Raw genomic sequence first — 27,059 nt, forward strand, 5'->3', positions numbered from 1 at the left:
GCCTCGAAGCAGGCATACTATTTGTTGAGCTCATACGGAGAGAAATGGCTGTCAGTGGTCAACCCTCTACTTCTGTCTCTATAGCCTGTGATTGTTCTCAATCCCTGCCACATATCCCGAGTGTCTGCATTAGTGTAGCGGCCTTCCAGCTTAAATCTGTATTTCTTCTTGGCTTCTCTAATAGCTCTGTGTAGATTGTAGCTTGAATTTTTGTACTCACTGGCATTGCCCGAGGCAAAAGCCTTGGAGCAAGCATGAAGCATGAAACAGACTTCAGAATTAATCTATGGTTTATTGTTTGGATATGATCAGATGTGCTTGGGGGGCACAATAAAATCAGTGCATGTGCTTATGTAGCTGGGAAGTATTAAACTGTATTTCTGCAGGTTAACAGTGCTTTCTTCATTCATAGCCACCGTCTTAAAATCATCCCACTGAGTACACTGAAATCAGTCCTGAAGCTCCTGCTTAGATTCTTCTGTCCGCACTGCCCACAGTTTTCCTTCCAGTAGAAACTTGTTTGAGGAGCTGTCTGTATGCTGGATAGAGGAATACAGAGATATGATCGGACTGTCCAAAGTGAGGGCGAAGTACAGCCTTATATGCCCCATTCACATTACTGTACACATGATCCAGTGCCTGCTGTACGTTGTACGTGTGTAGAAAAGGAGGCAGTGAGTCTTCGCTCAGTCTGAACGTGACCTGCAGAGGACTGACCCCCTACTCAGTGTGATGGGGATCCACTTGAAATAAAATCAGTTTTTACTTGGCAGCAGGGGTTTTGCACATTAAGCGCTGATATTGGATTATAATTGTGTCGCATTCCCGTAAAGCACCTTGTGGTGGCTATAATGTGTGAACCCGGCCCGGACACAGACAGGCGGACATGTTGTTTCTCAACCACCACACGTTTATTTACAATATTTACAATTATGAAATTCGTCACATAGACCCAGTTCAGTGCACAAACAAACCCCCAAACACAGTCCTGGCCACTCAATGCCTTTTCGTCGGGCCGCCTCCACAGCTCTCCTGAGCTTTGTCCTTCCGCCTCCCGACTCCAGCCTCGAATGAAGGGAGACGGCCCCTTTTATACAGGACCCGGATGAGCCCCAGGTGTTCCCGGCATTCCTCCTCTAGCCACGCCCCAGCGTGGCGGAAGTGCCGGCTGTCTCCCCGGCAGCTCTCCGGGTATCATCCAAAGTCTTCCCCCCAGCACTTCCTGGTGTGGCGGAAGTGCTTGGGCAACAGGTCCCCAAGGCATTGGGGCGCCTCCTGGCGGTGACCACGGGCCCCTACAGGGTAGGGCTTCCATGCCCTCGACCCGTGGCCCCAAGAACAACCCGGAAGGCAACTCCCACGTGATCCAGGGTGGGCTCAGACCCACATCCGGTCCCTCATGGCATCCCGGCTGGGTCATGGCCCCTGGCATCCCTGACAACTGTTAATGGCACTATATCAAGATTGAGTGGGACACCTGATGAAAACAAACAAGCCAAATAGTATCTTTAACGGGGCAGGGAATTCTTTACTGTGACTAGACATCATCTGGAAACCACTCTAATGGACTGTGGCTCTGTCCCCACATGAAATGATGGCATCACCTCAGCTGAAGCTCCTGAGCAGAGCAGACAGTTCAGATAACTGAGGATAACTACAGTTTGAAGGTATGAAGCTTACTACTTCAAATTTAATGAAAGCACTATTATTCTGTGGTTAAGAACTAACTTGAACTATAAATTGGAGACAGAGTGTCCACTGGGATTGTATCAATTTGGTAGAGCCCTAGGACTGCCAAAAGGAGCCAAAATGGAGCAAGTCTGTTGATTCAATGATTCAGAAAATGAGGAATAATTTCCTCTGAAAAGTTAGCATCTGTTCTTAACCTTTTATTCTCTCTGGTCGTGCGCCTTAATCCCTCATGAAGGCACATTCCTCAAAATTAAGGTCTGGGAATTCTCTGTGACTTAACAGCTGCAGGCCTGTGTTTTTTCCTGGGCTATTCTTGAATAACTTCATGGTGTCATTAAAGGTAAAGTATTTGTTCCATTATAAGCCTGACTTGGTGGCCTGCATTGTGTCCTGGAATGTATCAATCATTCAAGCACTAGAGAACCACACCGGCATGCAAGCAATAGACGGAAAAGTCCTCTTTCCCTCTGTATCCAAACTCAGTGGCAGTACCATTTTTAGATAAGATTTGATTGAAAAGCCAAGGTAGAAGTGAATAATATAGACATAAAAGAAAACAAAAAACATTGGTGTAAAAGAAGCTGACACTTCCAAAACAATTTTGCAGAAATTTCCAGTTTCTAAATTACAATGACATTTTAATTTTTTACAGTGAAATGATCATACTTATCAAAGAATATTAAAAAAATCACAGATTTGAAGCCACTATGAAATGCTTGTAGTTAATTTGATTGGCTTGTAATTAAGATGTCTTATCTAGCTGCCAAGCTACAGTGAGCTATATCATCTCAGAGTCCTGTATTATACATTCCTTTACTTTTCATTCATTCTTTTAACTGCTGCTTCCATTCAAGAATTGTAGGAAGCATGGGCCTATTCTTAAAAGCACAAGGTGAAAATTAGGAATCAGCTCTTGATTACATGCCAGCTCAACATGGAGCTTAGTCCCAATCAAACCTGAATTCATTCAGGATGCCAAATAACAGTTGCTCTTGAATTTAATCTGTACATCTTTGGAATGTGAGAGAAGTCACAGGAAGACACAGATGGGTAATAAAGGGACAGGGAATGAAACCAAACTTCTTGGAAACTTTCAGGTTATATATCTATCCTCTGTGGCACCCTTACTCTTCTTTACATTTTAAAATGGAATAAGTGACATGGAGGCTCACTGACACACATTGCTGTCTGACCATTCCAAACACTTACTGTATGTTCAAATTTTGTCCAAGTCACTGCTGGTGTGAAATTTACAAATTCTCCCCCTGTCTGTAGATCTTTTCTCTTAGTACCTTAATGTATTTCTGCTTCCTGCAGCCGTATACTTTAGTTTAATTACTGATTTTAATTTGGCCTGGTGCAAGTAAGTGTGCCCCACAAAGAATTAATAACTCCCTCTTCAGAACTTAGTTCTGCCTTGTGCAATATGTGATCTGGACTGGCCTTGGCCCCTGACACCAGGGCTGTGGAGTTGGAGTTCTGGAGTCAGAGTCAAAAGTAATCATTTGGTTACTAAAGGTCAGAGTCAGAGTCTAAAAAATTGTACAGACTTGGACTTAATGCAAAATGTGTTAACATTTCCAATTTCAGATATATTAATTTGATTAAATTATTTTTTCTTCTAGCCTTTTCATAAAAAATATTGCATCTTTTTTAATGTTATAAGTTTTGTTCTTTGTTTAATATTACTGAATGTTTGTAAACTCTTCAATAAATAATATAAAAACCTACAACAGCATTGCTACAGCCTTTAAACCCAAACTTTAACAGGTTAGAATGCTAAAAAGTCGCTTGATGATTCACGTTTGCAGAGATGAAATGCCTTGTATCTTGCATGTTATGTGATTTTAATCAACACAGTAAATGTAAGTCTAATTACAAATAGAGGAGTCTGAGTCAGAGTTTGTGGTATCATAAATAGTCAGAGAAAGTCGGAGTCAGAGTCGAAGGTTTTGTGTACCAACTTCACAGCCCTGCCTATGACCCTGAATTGGATTAAGCAGGATAAAAATCGATGGATGGAATAAACAACCATCCATTATCCAACTGGCTATATCTAAACTACAGGGTCACGGGGGTCTGCTGGAGCCAATCCCAGCCAACACAGGGAGCAAGGCAGGAAACAAACCCCGGGCAGGGCGCCAGCCCACCGCAGATGGAATAAACAATATTAAAATAAATTGACTTCTGAAGTTACAAAACCAAAGTATGTGAGGTGAGGTAATAACACACAGACATAAAAAGAGTCAAAGTAATATTAAGTAAAAGAGGATACCAGTGTTCAATCCCAGCACATTCACTCTTTTGTAGTTTTTGCATATTCTCACAATTTTACATGGGTTTGTATGCAACTACATTTTGACATGCAATTTGGGCTAACTGGTGATTCCAAAGTTGCCCAATGTGGGTGTATGAGTGAGCTTCTAATGGATTGTCTATTTGTTACTCTTCTGTACCTGTTACCCAGAATCCCTGTTGTGTATCATCTTATAAATTTAGTCAAGAAGCAAAATCTAAATCAACTAACAACCAGAGAATAAAGAGTATAAGTAGTCCTAGAGTTAAAAACAGATCCTCCACTAGAGGTACCTCTGTTAGTAACCTAATTCAAATTAAAACAAAAAGTATTATACCTTCTGAAAAATATCTTTGTAGTTTAAAATGCTGTTGCTACACATCCACTCTCTTGGAAAAAAAGCTACTTTGGTAAAAAGTATTACTTTTGGTAAAAGAAATCTGAATTCTGGTCTTGTTACTGAAACCTGGCTTGGTAAATTTGACACTATTCCTTTAGCCACAGCAGCACTAAATGGTTTTACATTCCTCCAGAAATCAAAAGATACTGGTCAAGGAGGTGGCCTTGGGATAATTCTTCTAAACATTTAGGCAAATGTATCTCCTTTGACACACTCATATTAAATATAATAGTAGTACTAGTTTACAGACAACCAGAACCATATTCACCATTCATCACTAAATGTGGTAGCTTTTTATCTGAATTAGCTAAAAATGATGTAATGTATAATGTAATGTTGATGGGGGATTTCAATATCCACAAAGATGTGAAAACTGACACTTGTAGAAAGTATTTTAGTTATCTGTTAAACAGGGTTTGACCAGATTGTTAATGCTCAACATATTGTCATAATCATATATTGGATCTAAGCATTACTTACAGCACTGAGATTCAAAATTGAAATATTACTCCCTAAATAAAGTTATCTCTGAACAATACCAAATTACATTTGATTAGTTTTTGCCCTTATCAGTACAATAAGAGATTAAAACAAGAACAGCTTGAAAGATATTTTGAGAACTAATAAAGAATTCAATGGCTTTTCTGGCACCCATTAGTATTATTGATAGTTCATAACTGACTGGCACAATTCTTAATGCAGTAAAAATGTCAGTTATCATACTGTTACTTAAAAAAATCAGAACTAAAAGTGCAAACACTTAAGAATTATAGACCTCTTTCAAATGAACGTGTTCTTCCTAAATACTTAAAAAAGTAGTTCACATGCAGTTTCAGTGCTCACAACTTATGTAAGAAATATCAGCCTGGATTCCACTCAGGTCACAAAGCAGAAACGACTCTAACCCTGGCAGTAAATAACACTCTTAATATCTTCTCATGAAGAACATTTCACAGCAGTTTTATTGTTAGATTTACACAGAACCTTTAACAATAATGACCACACGTTTCTGTTGCATAAGCTTGGAAATTATATTGGCTTCTCAGGCATAGTCCTTGTGTTATTTAGGTTATATTTATCAAATTATTCTCAGCACAGACTGTATCCATCATTATTTTCAGAAGTTAAATATGGTGGCTCGCAGGGCTACATACTCAGACCATTACTGTTTTCACTTAATATGCTTCAATTGGGAACTGTCATTAGAAAACATGCATTTTTAACTCATGCAGACAGCGCTCTGCTACTTCTAATCTACTTTCCTAACTATGGAAAGACCTCTGAGATAGTGGGAGCCTTGGAATCAACAGATAGAAAGATTCTGTCACCGGGTTAAATGGCGCAGCACAGACTTTACTGTAAAATACCCCACAGGGTCTCAAGAGTCTCAAGGACTGTGCCTGAGTCTGACTTTATTTTTTAACTTTGTGTTATAACTGACCATAGATCCCCACAGGTTAATTTTCCTCAGGGATGCTGATGTTTGTTTTCCTCTCCTCAACTGGCCACAACAATAATTTACAGATATTGTTAGGTTTCATTTATACTAATCAGTTTTGTCCTCCTGTGTGTTTAAACAAATCTGTGTCATTAAATGTGAGCATTTGTAAAGTTTATAATTGCATTTACGTCTGAACTTGTTACAGCGGTCCGTGCCTGCACTCATTGAAGAGCACTATGCCACAATAAACTGAATTGAATTGTTCCATGTCACTTACTACATTACTCACAAATGCTTTCAAGATACTCTCACTGATTTGAATAAGAATATAAAAAGCAACATTTCACTATTCCCCATTGTGCTACCACATTGCTTTTGTGTAAATACTGGTCTGCTTAAATCAAATGGTCCACACGAACAGGAGTTATTCTTTGAAGCAAAACACTGAGTGACTGAGTATTGATCAAAGTGAAAGAGACAGGGGTGGGTGGCTTTCCATAATTTTCCATTTACCTTCTTACTGCAGCCAAATAAAAAGTTAGAGAATGCTGATGTTTTAATGTCCAGCCAGCAAGAATCCTGGGCATCTCTTGATTTTAAGGATAAGTTTAAGCTACAGCTAGAGGTGTCAGAATTAGGATGGCATGGAAGTAAATAGGGCAATGAGCACCTATACCAAGGTTAAATAGCACCTGATTCTACATAAGTAACACGTTCCATGAGTGTAAGTTTAAACTTGAAGTTTCAAGTAATGAGATCACACTTTTGGACCACCTGCAGGACTTGATGTTTGTAATGTACAGGTGATTCCTGCCATGTTCACTGGATCGAGCAGAATGTATTTAGTTAGTAGGATCTGAGGAACTAGGGGTCCACCAGAGGCTGATGAACATTACAGCAGTCAAGGAACAGAGGACACTAGTAAGTACAATAGAATTCTAAGATCATCAGAGGGAATCATTATAAAATATACCAGTGTGGAATAACTGAGCTTCACATCAGCCAGACTACCTCATAGATGTGCTGAACTTGAGGTCCAATGTCTTCCTCTTTTGTTGGCTTCTCTTTGGGTTCCCAGTGCTGAAGAGGCAGTAAAATCTGAGCAGGATGGGACACTCTGGAATGAAAAGAACAAAAGGCTTCAGTGACTTCCTATGTCTTTGGTTATGCCAAGAAAATGTAATAAACCTTGGGACTGGCTTATTGCATGGGTGAGTGTGTAGTTTGTGAATGACTGAGTAAGTAAAGAGTTCAGTAATGAAAATATAAACATTTGTCCATTTGAAGCTTGTTTTCATGAACCTCAGTTTGATATCTGGAACTGGAAAAGGGCAAAAAGGACAATTTGAATGTTCTATTATGTGTATATTTGTGAACACTGTGCTTCCATCTGTAAACACAGAGGCTTATTCACTGTTGGAGAATTGTGACAAATCACATAGGAAATTAAAAATACGCAGAGCCCTGAACTCCTGATGTGATCAAAGTATGGGATCCTCGTTAAATCCATCTGACTCCAGCAATGTACTTGGTGGGAAAGCTTTATCAGCACTGAGCCAAAAGTAGGACTTCTCAGAATCCTTTTTTTCCTTCTGACTTCTTTCAGATTCTTACAAAAATAAATCTAAGACAAAATAAATGTAAATAATTCATGTGGTTAAGAAAATATGATATTTTATGTAATCTATGGCCAACTTTAGTCCCATGAGATCTCTGTGCCTGCAGGTTTTCATTTCAATTCAAAATTTTAATCAAAGGCTTTAAGTGAATTAGTTGGATTGTTTGTGGTGTAATTTCAGTAATTAAGAAGTCACAATTCTTAGGAGGCGTCACGGTGGTGCAGTGGTAGCGCTGCTGCCTCGCAGACTTGGGTTTGCTTCCCGGGTTCTCCGTGCGTGGAGTTTGCATGTTCTCCCCGTGTCTGCGTGGGTTTCCTCCCGGTGCTCCGGTTTCCTCCCTCGGTCCAAAGACATGCAGGTTAGGTGCATTGGCGATCCTTAATTGTCCCTACTGTGTGTGTGTGTGTTTCCTGCGGTGTGCTGGCACCCTGCCTTGCGCTGTGACCCGACATTTGCGCGATAGACATATGTGCCCTGTGTTGACTGGGATTGGCTCCAGTAGACCCCTGTGACCCTGTGTTAGGATATAGCAGATTGGACAATGACTGACTGACTGACTTCTTAGGGTTAAATGTATATAACAACAGATAATAATCAAATAATAGTACATTTTATGTATATAGCACCTTTCAATGCTCGATAGATAGATAGATAGATAGATAGATAGATAGATAGATAGATAGATAGATAGATAGATAGATAGATAGATAGATAGATAGATAGATAGATAGATAGATGCTGAAATCAGTGTGTCATTAAGGGCACCCAAAAGCAAACCAAAAGAGAAAGTGGGTAAATTCCACAAGGACATCAAATAGATTTTGTTGACGGGAGTGGATTAGTATATGATAATATACTAACTTGATGCTTAATTTGCTTTTCAAGAAGTTTCTCTCTGTTCAAATTCTTTAAAGGGCTCTACATTTCTGCAAAAAAAATTATGAGTGCAAAAGTCCAAGGCCTATAGACTGCTCAATCGTCGATAATTTCCTCAGTCTGATTTTCTTGCAATTTGAAAACAGTCAGACAGCAATGCGCCCCACACACTGTATTGTCACAACTTTGTAACTTTGTACTATTTTTTACAAACTCACTGTTTTTGAAAGAAGCAATTTATGAACACTGAGTACTTGACACTGTATGAGAACATCAAAGCTGCTAGTGGATTATTTCACATAAGGTAAGAGGATGCAGAGCCATTATTAAGATTAATGCAAGGTTGCCAAGCAAGAGTGACTTATTAAAGAGTAGCCAATGAAGGCCTGATCTATGAAAATAGAGATAAAGGCCAAGGCATACATCATACAAACAAAGAAGAAACACCAAACTTAAAATCATTAAACAAATCTGAACCTAGAGTGCATGTCTATAATTGAATACCCATAATCTTTTGAATATCAGATTCTATTATGTTAAAAACAACCTCAGGTAAATGACAACAAATCCTATACTCCATGCAATGACAACAGTGTGCCCGGCTATTGGGGTGGACTAGGCTGACACATGTGTCTACAAACTTATCTATTCTTGCTGGGGTTTTTTGCTTTCAGGAGGGTGAAATACTTTTTTGGATCAAATACAGAAATATTTTTAGGGCAACATCTGAGTAAAGGGCCTTGAGATTGACAGGTTGTACTGCTCCTTTTAAAATGGGGTAAATGTGTGTATTCCTGTTGCTGTTCTCCATTCTATAGCTGAACCTCATATACTGTATAGGTTGTTATAAACCACCATGAATCAGAGGACCCGCTATTTGTCCTTTCAGTCACACGTAATGTTGCACGGTATATTGATAATAAAAAGGGGTGGCTACCAAATTTTTAAAACTGTACAATACTGGCATTATGCAAAGTTTGGTAAAGTTACTACATGAAAATGTGGCTGAAATTGCTTGACACTTCCTTTATTGAAAAGTTAGTGCTGTGTCATGGAATGGGCATGCTGATTCTCTACACGTGGGACTGTGTCTGGGTGACTAGCAGAAAGTCAAGTCACACTAGCTCAGCTTTGTTGTATACTCGTTAAATGGAAAATGATCAATAACACTAACCTGTTGATAAACAGGGCAACTGAATTGGGATATAACACCACTTTGCTTATAAATCAAATAAAAAAATATGGACATGATTTGAGCATCAGTAGACTCTCCACCCTAGGAAACAAGTACTATTCTATAACATTTCGATAATTATTTACCACTCTGATACGGATATTTCTGATCATAAAATAAATTATTACGATAAGAATTAATGAGAAGAATTCATAATTAATTGCAGAATTACGGTATTTAATGTTTCCTTTAGAGTGTTTGTTTCTCTTGCACGATCTGGCTTAAAAGCTAATCAGCACATTGTCATCTCATAACTGGCTTAAGTTTCAAGTTTCGGTATTTTTCCATCCAGCTGTTTTAGCTCTAGACCATCTTCAAGAAACTGACACACACAAACACACACCCATCATCAAGATATAGATGTTTTTGGTATTGGGGATCCTAAAATGTTGAGATCTGTTGAAAACTGGAGATTGAAATTTTGATGAATCTAAAGCTTTCGCTCCTTCCCCATAGACGATAGGTTAGTGAACCTCAAGATATTACAGCACCTACTTGCAAACAGTGTCATAATACCTGTCTTGCCAACGCAAGTTCACAAAGAATACTTTCTCTAAACTTGCCTGAGAACAGACATTAAAGCACAAACTCGTTTAAGTCTAATCGTTGTGATTCTGTAAAACGATGTAAATGCCATACTAAATAGAGTAAATCCCGAATGTAGTCAATGCATTGAACAAACTGATGTTTTAATGCACATTTCACTAATTTGCAACAATCCAGACTGTCAGAGAACAACATTGACCCTCTAGTTCTACTGTCTAAAAATCTAAAGCTGGCAAAAAAATAATCACTGAAGTTACAGGGACCCTCTGAACTCAGAAATGTATGTTAAAAGGACACTGTGTTTTATTCCAAATTTAATTAAGTGAAAAGGTGCCAGGAAAGATTTTCCCACTGTATTTGGCTTATTTCTTTAAAATATTCTCTGTGTTCATTTTTCAGATACTAAATATATTTAAAATATGCACCACTAATCTGTTACTACAGTCAGTGTTCAATTTTGTGAATAATTGTTTGGGAAGAAAAACATTTTTACATTTTGCTTTGTGAATTACCAATTATTTGCTTTGGTAACATTTTTGGTATAAATCCTGAGATCCCAAACTCAAAATTGTATCATCGATCCAACATTAGTCAAGTATCATGGATTTGGAATGGATCTCAGTATCAACAAATACAATCATCTTCTGGAAGAGAGAATCTAGTTCTCTACAAATAGAGGAAAGCATCTGTCCCAAGTGCAGGACTTGAACTTCCTTGGGGATGTGTTTGCGGGTCAGGGTAAAGATTACCATGATAAAATAGACTGATACAGTGGGTATAGTAGCAGTAAACCTGGAATTAAGTCCTCTGGAAAAGCCATTTATTTATTATAATCGATTTTCTGTGTAGTATCCAAAATAAAGAAAGTATGCATACATTGACCAAAATTAATTTCCTGCATGGGGTTGTTGGGTTCAAGACAGAGTCAGGAGGTAGGAAGACCTATGAATAGACAGAAGCTAAGTGAGATGGTTCATTAAGTTAGGATCCTAGAAAGGATTCTTATCACAGGAACTATCCCTTTTATTACCTCGCAAATAACTGAAGACTGTTGCTTGGCTTAAAAAAGCCTAATTTCACCAAATTGTTCAGTTGCTACCAAACCCACACCAGCAAAAATGGGGAAAGATCGAAAATGGTATTTAAACATAAGTGTGTGAGATTAAGAGCAGTGACTAAGTCTATTATCATCTGCTCATTAAGTGAACCCAGATGAAGTATAGGAAATGGGTGACTGATGTTCCCAAGACAAAGCCAACATAAAGCCATTGCCTGATTTTGCAGAAATAACCCCTGCAGTGGGTTTGGTATCTGTAGATCTCATCAGGAATGCCTAAAAGTGACCTTGTGGAAAAGGATACCAGAGAGATAAGGACTTACGTAAATTCCTTATGTGCCTTAAAGTTTCCATCATTAGAAAAGGAAATGGTATATGTGAAATGAAGCTTAAATTGTGCAGTGAGGCTTTAAAGGAGGCAGCAAGCCCCTTATTGTAACATGTATTACAACGGTAGGCTGGTCGATTGTGAAGCCCTAAATAATGAGTTTTCAATCAGTTCCAGTACTTTGCCCTTGGGGGAAGAACTGGCTTTGGTTACCATGAAGTGGAAACAAAATATACAGCCAAGCATAAATCCTATTCCTCTATTGAACTATAAAGTAATAAACTGTGTATTGCTAGTGGAGCCCCCTGTAGGGCTGAGAACAACACATTTCTGGCTATTTTTATGGGATTTTTTGTTTTATAATATTATGATTATAAGAAAATGCCACAATAATGAATGATAAATGTACAGTATTTCTTGGTTGGTGAAAAACATTGTTTCAATTTTTAAATGTATTGTAACACAATTTTGCAGCAACCATTTTAGCTCCAGACCTTGCTAACATTGTTCAAATGGGCTTTATGCACACACTGTCCAGTTTCCACCCACATTCCTAAGACATATGAATTTAACTGGTAAGTCTAAACTGGTCCAGAGTAAATGCGAGTTTGGGTGCGTGTGTGTGTGATGGCACCCCAAGTTAGACTGGTGCTTTGTTCAGGGCTTGTTCCCAATGTTGCTGTAATACGTTTTGACCCTCCACAAGCTGGAGTCTTACAATGAGCATTGGGGTAACTTCCATTCTTGCACTAACACACAAACAAGTGACGTTTTATAGGCATATTATTGAATGTGTTGTTTCCAAAATTGTTTCCTATTGTTTAGACATAATTTTCATGACAATATAAGGTTCTCTGCAGCTCCATAATGGAAGACACTGGATCAAAAAATGGCAGAAAAAATGCGATGTATGGGGAAGCAAATATAGAAAAGCCCAGATTACATAATGCCAACAATTAGTGCATGCATCCTTCCATTGTCTAAGCCTACTCAGTCCCAGGTGTGAAGGGGATCAAACCCACCCAGGCTGTAACTGGGGCAGAGCAGAACTCACTCCTGGATGGGATGCCAGTTCATCACTTGACACAGACACACCCAAATCAAGCCAGAATCACTGATCAGCTTAATGTGCAAGAATTTGGGATGTGAATAACGATCCTGGAGAAAACCCAGAAGACATGTGGCACCATAAAGGGACAGCCTAGTCCAGGATTCAAACCCAGTCTCCAAATCTGTGTCATCCAACGCAAATATGCATTTAGGTTTAGGCACGTGACTGAGTACTCATTTGCAGTTTTTGGAACTTTCACCTTCCAGAAACTGAATCTAATGATAGTTGTTATCAAGATAATTGTTGTGCTCTAAATGTGTTTAGCGCTGCATCGATTTGCCTTTCACAGAATGTCAGAGCCCAATTCAACATCAAGGCAATGGACTGCAAGCCTCACACAAAAGCTGTCGCTAGCACTTTCACACTAGAGATATTCAGAGCATCATGAAAGTATGAGTTTAGGAAAGTAAAAAACAAAACAACAATGGAAGAATTTGCACCATAACTTGTGATTGTAATACTGCATGCATGGACCCACAGCATTGCTCCAATCTGGTTTCATAAATACTTTTTCAAAGCAACTTAGTCATATTCAGAATTGAGTGATCCTGGAGTCTATTGTAGCAACACTGGTATAAGGCAGGAGGGCAACACCAGTTCATAGCAAAGTCAAGTAAGATTAACAAGTTAACCTCAGCCACGTGTGTTTATGACAAGAGAGGAAAAGCAAAATGCCTGAAGGAAAAACTGCCAGCCCATCAATAGTCAACTCATGGAAACTCCAACATAATTACAAAGTACAGGATTGAATCCCAAAATGAAGCAGTGCCAGCTACTGCACCACCATGCCACAAAGCCATTTTTCATCTTTTTTTCTTCTTCTGTTTTTATGAACCATTAACTGTTCTTGAATTTTAAAAAAGGGACACTTTCTAAGTTGCTAACTTCCAACTCAAACACTAGAAGGAGATCTGGGAAATTTCGACGTGATAAATCCGAACATTTACAACTGGATGAAGTTTGTGTTGAAGGGCCAAATCGGGGAAAAAAAGAATAGCTGCCATGTTCATTTTCCAAACAATAATGTATCACTGATAGTGTAATCTGTATGATACTGTACATGACACAGTTCTGTTTAATGTATTGTAGAAAGACCATTTATCAGTTTTTTGCTCCAACAGTAGACTGATGTAGAGAGTGAAAAATATGACAGGAAATCACTAGCTCAGCAGATAGAAAATACCTTTTTGTACAGTTATGACAGTTCCTAATTTAGTTAGCATAACTACCACAAGCACAGAAATCAGTCGACACGGTAGTCCAAATTTTAATGCTGCTGCATGCTAAGGTTTTGTTTTCATAGGTTTCACATCAGTTCAAATGAAAACAACTTTACTTTAAAGTGAATGGGGGGGCGTACTTGTCTTAATTCCAAAAATAATGTAATGCAGTTGCATCTGTATAAGCAGAAGGAAAAAAACTCCTTAATAAATTATATTTTGTTTATCCATCACTTTGACTGATCAAAGCTAAAAAAGAAAGGTACTGAAATGTGTAGACTTAACATTCTTTTGAATGACTAATGTATGAATAATGAGGTCTTTCAAAGTTGCCAGCCTGAGCACTTGAACACTTGATTCCCATCTGCCTTTGATTGTGTGACCTTGAGCAGCATTCTAGCCTGTTGTTTAATTGTCAAACTATATAGTAGACTTATGTCCTAATATTCATTAAGAGCATTCTGTGTGACCTTAGAAAAGATTTAAAGTTCTTGTGTGAAAATTTGCTGCATTTCAGGACCTTCACTAAACGACCAATCGGATTGCATGCTTATGTCACTTGATTGACATAGTGGAAACTCCGAGAAGGGTCTGGCTGTGGCTGCAGCACTAGACCGCAGTCCTTCTACATGACATGCCTACTACAAGACATACCAGCCCTATCTTATCCATTGTTTAAGGATGTTTTAAAAGAACCGTACAGAAATGTTATGTTGCAGCCAGGGTTCCTCCCTTGGTTTGGTGTTCAAATTCCTTTTGTATGTCTTCTTTGCTCATGTTTGATTAATTTGCTTGCATTAATATTGTTATTTATGTTACTTATTTAATTTCAATATGTCCATGCTTTTACTATGCTCCATGTATTTTGTGGGTTGTTCTCCAAGAAGGTCGGGCCACCTAATCATCTCCATCAAGGGACTACCCTCAACCCTATAAAGGCTGAAGAAACACACAGTTCCTTGCTGTTGAGTTCTATATGATTAATGCTTTGAATTGTTGTTGATTCTCTGGATTTTGACCTCTTAGCTCTGTTTCTAGACTCTTTGGAACTGTGTTTTGGGACTTACCTGTGGATTTCCCATTGTGCTTTAGGACAGACTGACATTATCCATGCTATGGCTAAAACACAATTCCGACACTTTCCATGCCAGCTAACATGTCTCAGTTAGCAACTGAGTAGGCTTATAGACAACACCTCTTGGGCCTTTTGTGCTTCTTGCAGCTTTTGTGCTAAGGAGCACTTTTGATAATAAACTTTTTGCACTTTGACTTTTGTCATACAAGCCAAAGATTGACAGATCTTTCCTTTTTGGAGCTTTTTGCAAAAGTTTTTGGGACTTTATTTGCAGGAACTCTCAAGTTCACGACAGTGAGATGCACCTTAAAATAGGCATGTTGAAAATCATGCAAATGACTAGGCGTGTAGTGTAACATCACTGATCATTGACGTGTAACGCAGGGACTGCTAAACATCATCGGATGTGTGCAGTTTGATTGGCTCACCAGCAGAGCAGAGCTCTACAAGTCCGTAGTTTCACTTTATTGGAAAATGTGCTCAACCAAAGAACACCAAGGAGACTGCAAAGCAGCTAGTCCCATTTAAGATGACAATGGAAAGAAACTGAATGAAGTATGCTACCACAGATGACAGCAGCTAAGAGTTATCAGTGAAATTATTGTCCTTTCCAATTGTACTGCACATATACGAAGAGAATGTTCACATTTTTGTTTTGCTTTGTAGGCTGAACTATACCAGACAACTCTCTGCTGGGAGTATGTGGCATGTTGTGGAAATTACTTAAAAATGATGGTGTGTTTGTCAAGCTTAAGGGTGAATTTGAGCAGACAATATGGAAGAAATTGTTCTTAAGTCTGACAGTATAGCATGTCTGATTGTGTGCCTGCAGGCTGTTCTTGCTTTTGCATTTCTAAAAGCAGTGTTTGCAGTGACAACACAGTTTTTGGACCCCTTTCAGATTTTCCAATGCAGTGCTCTCTGGAAAGGGCTTGCACGTCCTTCTCTTACTTTCAGAGGTTTCATTTAGGAATTCTGATTTTCACCCATAATGTAAAGAATTGCTGTTAGGTTGACTGGTGAATATGTGGATGGATGCATAAATGTGCCCAGCATGTTGTGTCTCAGTACAGGATTAGTTCCTGCTTTTTGCCTATCGTCGCTGGGTTAGGCTCCAGATCCCCATGACCTCTAACTAGAACAGTTGGATCAAGAAATAGATGAATGGAGGAATTGTTTTTTTTTTTATGTGTTAATGTGTGTTGAACTGACCTGGGATTGGCACCAGGTAAATCAGGAATTAGAGTAAAATAGGATCATAGGCTAAAGAAACAGATGCCTTTATGAAATAATGGCCATAACAGCAATGAAAAAATAAGACTGTGAACACTGATGTCAAAGATGTCAAAGTAAATGAGTGAGATCTTCTATGTTATAAGAGGTAAACCCAGAGGTACACGTGCTATCGCTTAGAGAGAAGATTAGATTTCTGGGTAACACTAACATAACAACCATGCTTTTCCAAAGTGGCACAATTCCAGATTAAACCACTAAGTCTGTTGTCGGGTTTATAATTGCATTGTGTAGTAAAAGTGTAAATAGCTAGGCATTTCTATGATCTTTTCCTGTGGCCAAATCAAATAATAAGTATATCAATAACCATCTCAATAAAGAAACTCACTGCAATATTAACATCAATCACAAAAAATATTATATTATTAAACTAGGGGGCTTACCCCCTGTTTGCTTCACTCACCAAACCCCCTCTGCTGCTCGTGTTGTGAAGAGGGGGGCTGAATGCATCCCAAGGAGAAGCGGTCACTGCTCTGAAACCCCCACTTAAATGGTGATACAATGGGAAACAAATACCGTTTTTATTTTTTGTACTTCCTCTTTGCCCGATCAGCTGCGGCCTGCTGCTGCCATGCCATGCCATGTGATCTGCATCTTGCGCTGCACTTTCAACATTTAAAAGCCTATACAGCAGCTGTCTTTGTCATCTACTCTTTGTCTTTTATTTCCAGCCCCAGGCGTGGTTAAATCTCTTGGCACAAAGTCTCATCTCGCAGGAGGTGAGTTCTTGATATTTTAGTTTATAATTTAAAATCAGAAAAAGAATCTGAAAATTGAACATCACATTAAAGTTTGATAAATTCTGAAAAGAATGATACCAAACATACAGTGCATCCGGAAAGTATTCACAGCGCATCACTTTTTCCACATTTTGTTATGTTACAGCCTTATTCCAAAATGGATTAAATTCATTTTTTTCCTCAGAATTCTACACACAACACCCCATAATGACATGAAAAAGTTTACTTGAGGTTTTTGCAAATTTATTAAAAATAAAAAAACTGAGAAATCTCATGTACATAAGTATTCACAGCCTTTGCCATGAAGCTCAAAATTGAGCTCAGGTGCATCCTGTTTCCCCTGATCATCCTTGAGATGTTTCTGCAGCTTAATTGGAGTCCACCTGTGGTAAATTCAGCTGATTGGACGTGATTTGGAAAGGCACACACCTGTCTATATAAAAATGTCACATAAAATTGTTGCACTTTTAGTCTTAGGATTTTACGTATAGAGTAGATTTGTGATCAAATAACATAAGAAAATTTTCTAACGATCAAAAGACAAAGACTTCGGTTATGCAATCACAGCAAAAAAAATCAATGAACTTTAAAGAGCAAACACGTAATTTTTATAAATGGCTTAGTGAATTGCTTAACACGAGTACCTGCACCTAAAAAATGTTTCCACATTTCGTGCTTGTATAAAAGATACACTTGTAAAGCTTGTGCAATTTTGTGTCATAAATTACCTCAGTAGATCAAAATTTTTAAAATATAAGTAGTCGTGATATATTAGTGTTTGTCTTACAATCTGGGTCCATTATGTTAAATTAACAAATGTGTCAGGTCTACTGAAGTGGTCTGCTTCTTAATGAAAAATAGCAAAGGACACTGCTTCCTCCCATCTGGATTCGAAGGTAACCAAAAAGGAGATTAAGGAATATTTGATAGACTTACACTAACAAGAGGTAGGTCTTTGGGTTCTTTTTCAAATACTTTAGCCATACAGTATATTAATTTCTGCCACCAGAAAAAGATAATAAAGACACATCATTTTGACAACTTGTAAATTTCTTATGATTGATCGGTGCACCATTCCCATCTCTGTTGCTACATCTGTATTCGGCAAATGTCAATTCATTCTGATGAGCTCATTAATATTTCCTTACTTCCTCCTGGTAAAGGTAGCTTGTGGGCAGATATTATGGTGCTGATTCCAATGTTTGTATTCCTCTCTTTAAAGTACTACAAACTCATTTCACCCATTGTCTGACACTGCAAGGTCTATGCAGATGTCAAGTTACAAAAGTTACAAAAAAAGTCAACCATGAGAATTTCTACCATTACGAGAAATTCAAATAACTGTACATTATCAAAACAATGTGTCATCCCCTCTGTTTTCTCATACTGAATTATAAACTTGTGACTGAGGCAGGAGATCAGTCAGCCATTTTCTAACCCACTTTATCCAGGACAGGGTTGCGGGGGGTTGGTGTTGATACCGATAAGGCAGGATGTGAATTTTTTTATTCAGGTGTGAGATGAAACACAAAAGTACTAGCTATGACTTCATGGATTTCAATAATCTCAGGCATTTCTTTGCAATTCCAACATCTCATTACTTTTGTTTGACCCTCATAATGGTGTCAGTTGACACACTGTTAGCAGAACGGTAAATCAAGGGGATTTTTTAATGTGTTGCAGGCCACTTTAAAAATAAGTACAGGTTTTTGAAAATTCAGAAAATCCATAAAAATTGTTTGAAGTATCAATAAAAACCTTTTCTGTTTTGTTGATCTTTTTTATATGAAGAGAATCCAATTATATTACATTCACTCTGCCTCTTATTTTTATCTTTATTGCTAAAACATCAGGCTTACCTGCTGCTACTACAGTATATGTGCGGCTTCAGTTTAGCTCTGTTTCTATTTTTAATACTATTACCAATTAAATTAGTGGTATTTTTCCTTAATGGTTATTATTTTTAACATTAGTATATTCTTCAAAGTTTTGCACAAAGTCATTAATATTGCTGTTTAACTGTTTTTACTGTTATACTGCTAAAAACACATTACTTTACCATGGCTTTCTCATAACTTCATTTCAGTTTAATCCTGATACTCTGTATGTTCAATTCATTATAATAACTATTCATGGTGGCTCCAAAATCCATACTAACCCCTACTCTCTCTTCTGTTCTTTTTCCGGTTTTCTGTGGTGGCGACCTGCGCCACCACCACCTAATCAAAGCACCATGATGTTCCTACATTGATGGATTAAAGGCCAGAAGACCGTCATCATCAAGTCCTTCCGTGTGAACCCTAAATACAATGAGGACTGATCATTTACGTTGGGTAGAATACCTAGAGGGGGCTGGGCGGTCTCGTGGCTTGGAACCCCTGCAGATTTTATTTTTTCTCCAGCCGTGTGGAGTTTTTTCTGTCCTCCCTGGCTATTGGACCTTATTTTTATTCTACAGTACGTTAATTAGTGTTCTCTGATTTAAATTCTTACTTTGTCTTTTTTCTCTTTCTTCATCGTGTAAAGCACTTTGAGGTACATTATTTGTATGAAAATATGCTATATAAATAAATGTTGTTTAGTAAATTATTTCAGCTAAATCAGAGCAGTACTAAATTCGCTTCTCCCAATTTCCTGTTTTGAAGTTCTTAGCTAAACTGCATACTGCCCGTGCCTACATCAGTACCCCTTCAGTTCAAATGCAGTCTGTTAAAACACAAAGTGCACATTTCCGCCATGCAGTTAATCCTCTGGCATCATCAATAACACCCACATATAAGAGAGAATTACCATTAAGGCATCTTTGTCATTTCTGTCCTTGAGCTTTTTCTGTTTATTTTGCTCAACTATTTTTTAGAGCTGTCATCAGTTCCAATGTGAGCAGTAACAGCTGGATCCACTCCAGCTTTGACTGGGACTCTTATCCACAAACAAGGGAGGTTTCTTCTACCTGAGCACCAAGCAGCCCTGTGAGACTCCTTGTTACTAATGACCTCCATCTCATTTCCTAAAGTAATTAAAATCCTTTCTCCGACAGCTTCCTCCTTTATTAAGTTAACTTTACAGGTGTTTCTCAGGTTTTCCTACCACCTCGGCCCAAAGTGGATGGAAACGTCCAGCTGTGGCACAAGCGGCAGTGGCAGTGTGCAGTCAAATGTGAAACCCACCTTCCTACCCACCTGCCTTTCTCACAGCCACAATTCCCTCCGGCAGCACTGCTGGTGTGCTAAAAGTGTGTAAAACTGGTCTTAGCACAGACAGCGACTGGAATTGGTGTAAGAATTGGGGGTCTTGTAGGGGGTCAGTACTGCTTATTCAGCAAAATGATTTAAACAAACATACAAAAACAAGTTAGTTATGTAAGAGGAAAACTGACGTCAGTTCTTTAAAATGGTTTGGAAGCAATGCTACAGTAAATCCAGAGAAGAACTGCTGGCTTTAATCCAGGACTATAGTAACAAAAAACTGATAAAGATTATACAAACTGAAATTAAGGGAGACATGAGAGATTTGTTTAAAATTATGAAAGAAGTAAAAGGTGGATGCAAACTGCTATTTTAAAATATGCTCATCAACAAGGGGTCAGGATCAAAGCTAAAAGGGGATTTTTTCATCCACATATCTAGAATTGTACTTGAATTAAGCAGCTGGAGAAAGCCAACTCAGTGTTCTCTTGGAAACCCCACATTAGTACCAGTTGTTGAGCTCATTTGTGTCAAAGCTTTGTGTCCTATGTCATTAAAGTCAATTTTAACAAAACAAAATTAGCATAGTCAGACATCTTTATTTTAACGTGACAAGCCATTCCACAATAAATAAAGGAACCAGCCACTATTAGGGATGTAACCACTAAAATACGCCAATAGGAGTGTTTCTAAGGGTGCACAGAAAGGGGAGAAGGCTGGCATTGAACAAGTGATACATGAGTTTTCATTGGGCAATTTTATGTAAAAGCCCTTTAAAATTATAGCAATGGCTGTCTGATGACTACAGAGAAAGTGAGGAAACAATAGCCATGAGAAAGAAAGAGGAGGAGCGAGAATTTACTTAAACCCATCTGCTCATAGGTACAGCTTACTCAAAAAACTGGTACAATAAATGAACAGCTTTACACCACCTTACAGTCATACAGTCACATGGACTGTGTCCTACACATATACATTATATATACATCCATCCATCCATCCATTATCCAACCCGCTATATCCTATCTACAGGGTCACAGGGGTCTGCTGGAGCCAATCCCAGCCAACACAAGGCGCAAGGCAGGAAACAAACCCCAGGCAGGGCGCCAGCCCATCGCAGGTGTGCTAATTCTCTCTTTCAATTCCTTGCAGACCATTCTTGGGAAATCCTGCCCTGTTCTGGGGCAGCCAATGACGTCACTTCCAGTTCCAATCCTGATGACATCACTTCCCCTGCGACGGCTTAAAAGCTGCCATCTTATGATGATACTTAGTTCTGTTTTGGACTCGATTGTGTGAACACGTCTTTGTATTTGGCAGTATATATACATATACATACATATTGGTTTAACTTTCTCAGGTATTTGCAGGAACGGCTAATTACATGAAATATATTGAAAAACACTAAATTCTGTTGGATATAAATTAAAGAAAATTACAAAATAAGAGTACTGCTTACCCCCGTATCTCGACCTGGGCCAGAGCTGTAATATTAATCCTCAGTGTAACCAAGTTGCTATTGGCATTGTCCTTGTTAGAGCTGCAAAGATTAAAAAAATGATTAGGTTATTGATTTTATCGTAAGGCTGAAGAAATCACATACAGTTAATACTAAGATCCACAGTGGAAATTGACTTCTAAGCCTTGGTACAAAGTATGATTTTACTTGTCCTACGTCCCTAATTTTCAACATACATCCTGTTCTTTTTCTTTCACTCTGTAATATCATTCTAGTTGTTTCCTTTTATATAAATAAACAGCATCTTGTCCAAATTATACAGCAATTTTAAACCCTTTCCTCTGAGCCAGGTGATCATCTTGAATAAGAGAATCGGCGATAAGACTAGAAATGAGAAGACAGCACACTCAGCAAAGGCTGTGGAAGTGAAGATGGGAAAACAGAAAACAAAGCAGTTTGTCATTTTGTTTACAAAAACCACAAGCCATTCTGAAGTTTTCCCCTGCTGAACTATTCCATTCATTTACATTTGTTTCACCCAACAAAGCTGGTGCCGTGCAATGATGAAAGAAACTCAAATTACAGTTTTCACCAATTAAAAAATGCCTCCAACGGCGTTCCTTCTAACTCAGCCTACTACACAGAGAAGACAGTTATCTGCTGATGATTTGTGGCCTAGTAAAGGAGAGAGCATTTGAACATCAAAGGTACTGTCACAATGTGATACGTTGTGTATCAATACGACTTTCCCTGCCACCACTACACAAACACAAATTTATAATAAAATCAGAAATTGTAAGTAACCCCCAATGATATTCGTACACTTAGAAAATGGATGGAATATCAGTAAGCATTTGACCGCGGGGTTCACTTGTCATCTGTTTAAAACGACAGAAGCCTCGGCATGCTCTACGCAGATTATAAGGACTATCAGTACTGTAGGTGGAGGTCACAGCATCCTTTAATGGAGACTTTAAAACAGGTTAGAAAACCAGACCACCCAAGATAGACTTGTAGCCAGAAACTATCAAATTTACAAATTCCTGGCCAAAAAAAGAGGCACTTCGAATAGCACACCTCATCTTCAGATGCCAGCAACTGCTTTACTTAAATGTTCATTGGTAGAATTACAAACAGCTTGAGAAAGAGTGCTGTTGCTTCTGATTAAGAACATTTTACTAATTGTGGAATGGAAAGGCTGTAACACACCGAAGGAGTAATCCCATTTCATCTCTAACACTTTAACTGGCAATGAAGAGGTAACATTTAGGTGAGTTACGGCTCATGCAGCCTTCACATGTTTAACTGCTCTGACACAGATGTTTCTTAAAGTTCCCCTACTTGTTAAAATTCCCAGAGTCACAATTCGTGCTCAACAAAAAGGGACTACAAATGTAAGTTCCTTCTCCAATCACAGGAAACGACGTGGAATCACAGAAAGTCAAAACTTTGCCACCTTCAGATGTTCAATATTTTCAAGCTTTCACACTCTCACTTGTGCCTTAATCTCCAGGAATATGACACTTTTGATATTCAGACTTAGGAAATGCTTGTTAAAAATCTATTTACTATGTTACAGACAGGTGTGATTGATTCCTCTTCTTTTCTTTTAAAATCACACAAACCTAACTGCTGGGTCTGCTTTATTTTAAGAATCCAGATGGTCTCTCAAGGCCGTCCAAAGTCATTGTGCAGCCTTCCACCTGGATTTTGTCTACCGTAGCAAAGTTTAAGGAAGACAGTCCTGAGACCATATGGTTAACATTACCAACCTGGCTCACTTTCCAGTGAGACTCTAAGTGGTAACCTGAATCAATTCCAATTGCCATTTGCTGGAGATGACCAGGCTGTCATGAGGTCAGAATATGTTTACATGATTAGCACCACTCCAATTAACAACATATATCAAATCATTTCAGAATTTCATAAACCATAATTTCATAGGACAATGGTAAAGTGGTTAAGACCCATTACAGTCCAAGTTATTACATTCCACGTCTTCTGTATACAAAGGAGCTAACAGCTGTGTTCTCCGTTTAGAATAGTCAGCACTTTCATTTCAATACAAAGATGAATTTTAACAAAATATTGTTTTGTGCTTGGGCAATGGCCTGGATTTAGTGCAGCCGCTCAGGTCAGCAGTATATGTATGCAGTGGAGTGTGGACATGACAGCATGAGATTAAACCAGCGGTTGGCACTAAAACTTTAGCACCGAATTATATTGCAATATAATGTTGAATGAGGACAAATATAATACAATGACTACTCAGGAATAAAAGAGAATACAAGAGCACCATTCATTTAGAAGCCTTGAAAGAAGTGTGCTGAGTGCCTCAACAGACTGTCCAGCCTTTTTTCTTCTTGCAGCATCCGTTTCCGCACAGCCATTCACGTTCATTTCCATATTGGTGTCAGTTTGAATAAGATGCTTTTAAGTTGCAGCTGGAGCTTTTATGAGCTTCAACATTCAAAAAAAAAAAAAAAAGGATGCCTGTCTTGTATTTTTTAAAGAAATGTTGTTTACAGCAGAAATCCCCAAAGCCCAGCCCTGCTCATTTACAAAGCCAGGAGCAACCTTGGACAGGATGACAGATTACAAGGCAAACTGAAGTACAAACCAAAACTAGTGTTGTGTTCTTGCCACCTACTGAAAGACAACACTAGAGCTGCAGATCAAATACCCAGCAGAGACCACTTTCATCTTTCCTAATTCAAATATTCTGCCCCTCTTAGTAATTATGATATTGTATCATCTTTTGCATGAGTACAGAGAAGCGTTCTGTAGCAGTTTTGATCTTTTGTCTTTGTTCAAGAGGGCACTTGTAGACAATAGCAATCAGTATTCATTTTTAATAAACAAGGCATCAAGAAATGCTGAAAAACAACACAAAAGATGGCCTAACAAAGATGCCTATTGTACTTGGAAGAAATTAATATATTTTTGTCAAACCTTCAAGAGCATCAACGCCAGTCATGGAAACAGTTTAGATTGGGAATCAAAACAAATAAAATAATGTAAGCATACAAGCACAGAAAATGATTGACTATGGGATGTGAGTGAAACAGATTCCTCAGAAGATCAGATACAAAACTCTTATATAAAACCAACAGCATGCAGTATTTCTGGTGTCTCAGGCTTTTGTTATGCCAGTTATGAAAATGTGAAGCAGCCTGAAACGTGAAAGATTCTGAAAGATCTCGCTGCTTGTCCTTTTCTCAAACTGGTCTAGTACTAACACACATTCTTTCAGAAATAACACAAAAGATTTATTTCTTGAAAACAAGAATTAAAATGGAAAAGGACGTCTGCAATCAGTTTTTTAAGCCATTGGGCTTGATTGTAAGTATTGCCAGATAAGAACTGCAAAGAGTCGTTCACCAAACTTTTACAATACAAGCAGAGCCAAAACACAACTGAAGGAAACGGCAAAGATCTTGAACCAGAATACCAAAAAGGAGATTTTCTAAGAGCATCTGCTTACTGGCTGAATCCGTATCCTCGGACAAAGGAGCCCACACCAGTGCCCTACTGTTTAAGAATCAGAAAGGTGGACCCTAGAGACAGGCACCATACCAATCATTATCTGCACATAGTAGCTTTCAAAATGGTTAAACAAAAATTAAAAACTATAAAATTCTTAAAAGTAAAAAAAATAAATAATTTGACACACAAAAAATATTTTAAATGGGCAAAATGGGTTTGTTAATTTTGAGCAATTCTGAACATAAAAAATAATCTTTACCATTTTGCTAGTAAGGGAAAATAATTTGAGGCTTTCATGATTCTGTCTTCAAATCATTTTGAGTGGGGATTTTGGGTAACATTTTGCGCTCTTAATGATCAGGTTTTAGGAATTTACTGATGTTTCTGATTTCCATATTGGAGCAGAGACTTGGTGATTGCTTGCTTCTAAAACAAAACTAAGTGTTTTCTGTTTTGTTATTTTTTAAGTGCTTTTTCACTATCTACTGTGAATGTTTTTGTGTTTGTATTACAAAGTAATTAGTCAAGGCTGCAAGATAAAAGGACTTAATTATCAGCGATTGTCTGCCCCTGTGCAAAATTCAAACTGAGAAAGGTGGAGCTGTGAAAAAGCAGCGGTAACCACTGCATTACAGTGCCACCCTGAAATAAACATTGTACATATAAAGATTAGTTATTTGAAAATAAAATAATTAATTACAACTATTGCTGGACAGCAATTAAAATTTTTAATCACGATTGATTGCACGATTGTGTGCGATTAATCACAGTCAATCACAACAATCACATTGTTATGTGCAAAATTCAATAATGAACTTAAAAATAGTGTATTGCGTGTTTTTAGTTTGCAAACACCTTAAACAAATAAGGTGCTTTTTAACAGCAGTATTCCCTTTACATAGTAGCAGTTAAAATATTTCTTAGAAATCTGAACTTAAACATTAATGTGATTAAATCAAATATAAAACCAAAGCTATTTGCCACTACCAGGGCATTAACGTTTTACTAACGTTTGACCCTACGAGTCCATAGCCACGATCAAAACATTATAACAGGCACCTTCCGAGCAACAGCAAGTTAACATTTCTAAATGTGTTTTCTTTTATCTGAACAGATACCAGCAGAAACATTTTCTTTTATCAGGGAGCAGCATAAACAGTCTATGTTCAGTAGCAACTCTTTGAGGGCTAATATTTTTTCCAAAAAACTCAGTTTTCTGAAAAGCGCACAAAACAACGGTTTCACACATAAATCAACATAAAACGTCTGTTTGCACGGTGGGCTGGCTGCCTGGCTGTCTTTGTTAGACAGGTGCATAGGGGTGGCAGTTGCTGTGAGACACAATATGGTTTGTACATTTTGTCATCGTAAGTGTCTGCCCCCCCACGCGAATGTTGCCATAGGTATATCAGCTGCATGAACGTGTTCAGCACCACAATCAGGTGAGGACCGATCAGCTGATGCCGGGATGCCGGGACCTCACTTTCATTTTCGATCTAAATCTCCAGATCACTTGCATCAAAATCGGAATCCGACAAATCAGACTCCTGTCACACACGCGCATTTAGGGGACAACCAAAGGGCCTGAATAAATGTAGTTCCATGCTGGACCAGGGGGTGGCAAAGTGTGCTAATTCCATTCATCCATTATGCAACCCGCTATATCCTAACTACAGGATCACGGGGGTCTGCTGGAGCCAATTCCAGCCAACACAGGGCGGAAACAACCCCCGGGCAGGGCGCCAGCCCACAGCAGGTGTGCTAATACTCTTATTCAATTCATTGCAGACCATTCTTGGGAAATCCGGCCCTGTTTTGGGGCAGCCAATGACATCACTTCTGGTTCCAATCCTGATGACATCACTTCCCCTGCGACGGTTTAAAAGCTGCCATCTTATGATGACACTGAGTTCTGTTTTGGACTCGATTGTGTGAACATGTCTTTGTATCTGGAAAGATTTTGCAGCCGGGAAATATTATACGGGTGGCTGCCCCAAACCT

General features: G+C 38.4%; 1 protein-coding gene across 1 annotated transcript in view; it reads right to left on the bottom strand.

The window, feature by feature from the left end:
* Window positions 1-27,059, bottom strand: part of itga8 (integrin, alpha 8) — a 249,871-nt gene that overhangs the window by 60,793 nt on the left and 162,019 nt on the right. The window contains exons 23-24 of the mRNA XM_039736381.1: window positions 21,573-21,653; window positions 6,841-6,946 (exon numbers count right to left, since the gene is read on the bottom strand). Coding sequence (XP_039592315.1) covers window positions 6,841-6,946; window positions 21,573-21,653 — 187 coding nt within the window. The remainder of the gene's footprint in view (window positions 1-6,840; window positions 6,947-21,572; window positions 21,654-27,059) is intronic.

Source organism: Polypterus senegalus, chromosome 15 (genome assembly GCF_016835505.1).
Source record: "Polypterus senegalus isolate Bchr_013 chromosome 15, ASM1683550v1, whole genome shotgun sequence".
Taxonomy (NCBI): domain Eukaryota; kingdom Metazoa; phylum Chordata; class Cladistia; order Polypteriformes; family Polypteridae; genus Polypterus; species Polypterus senegalus.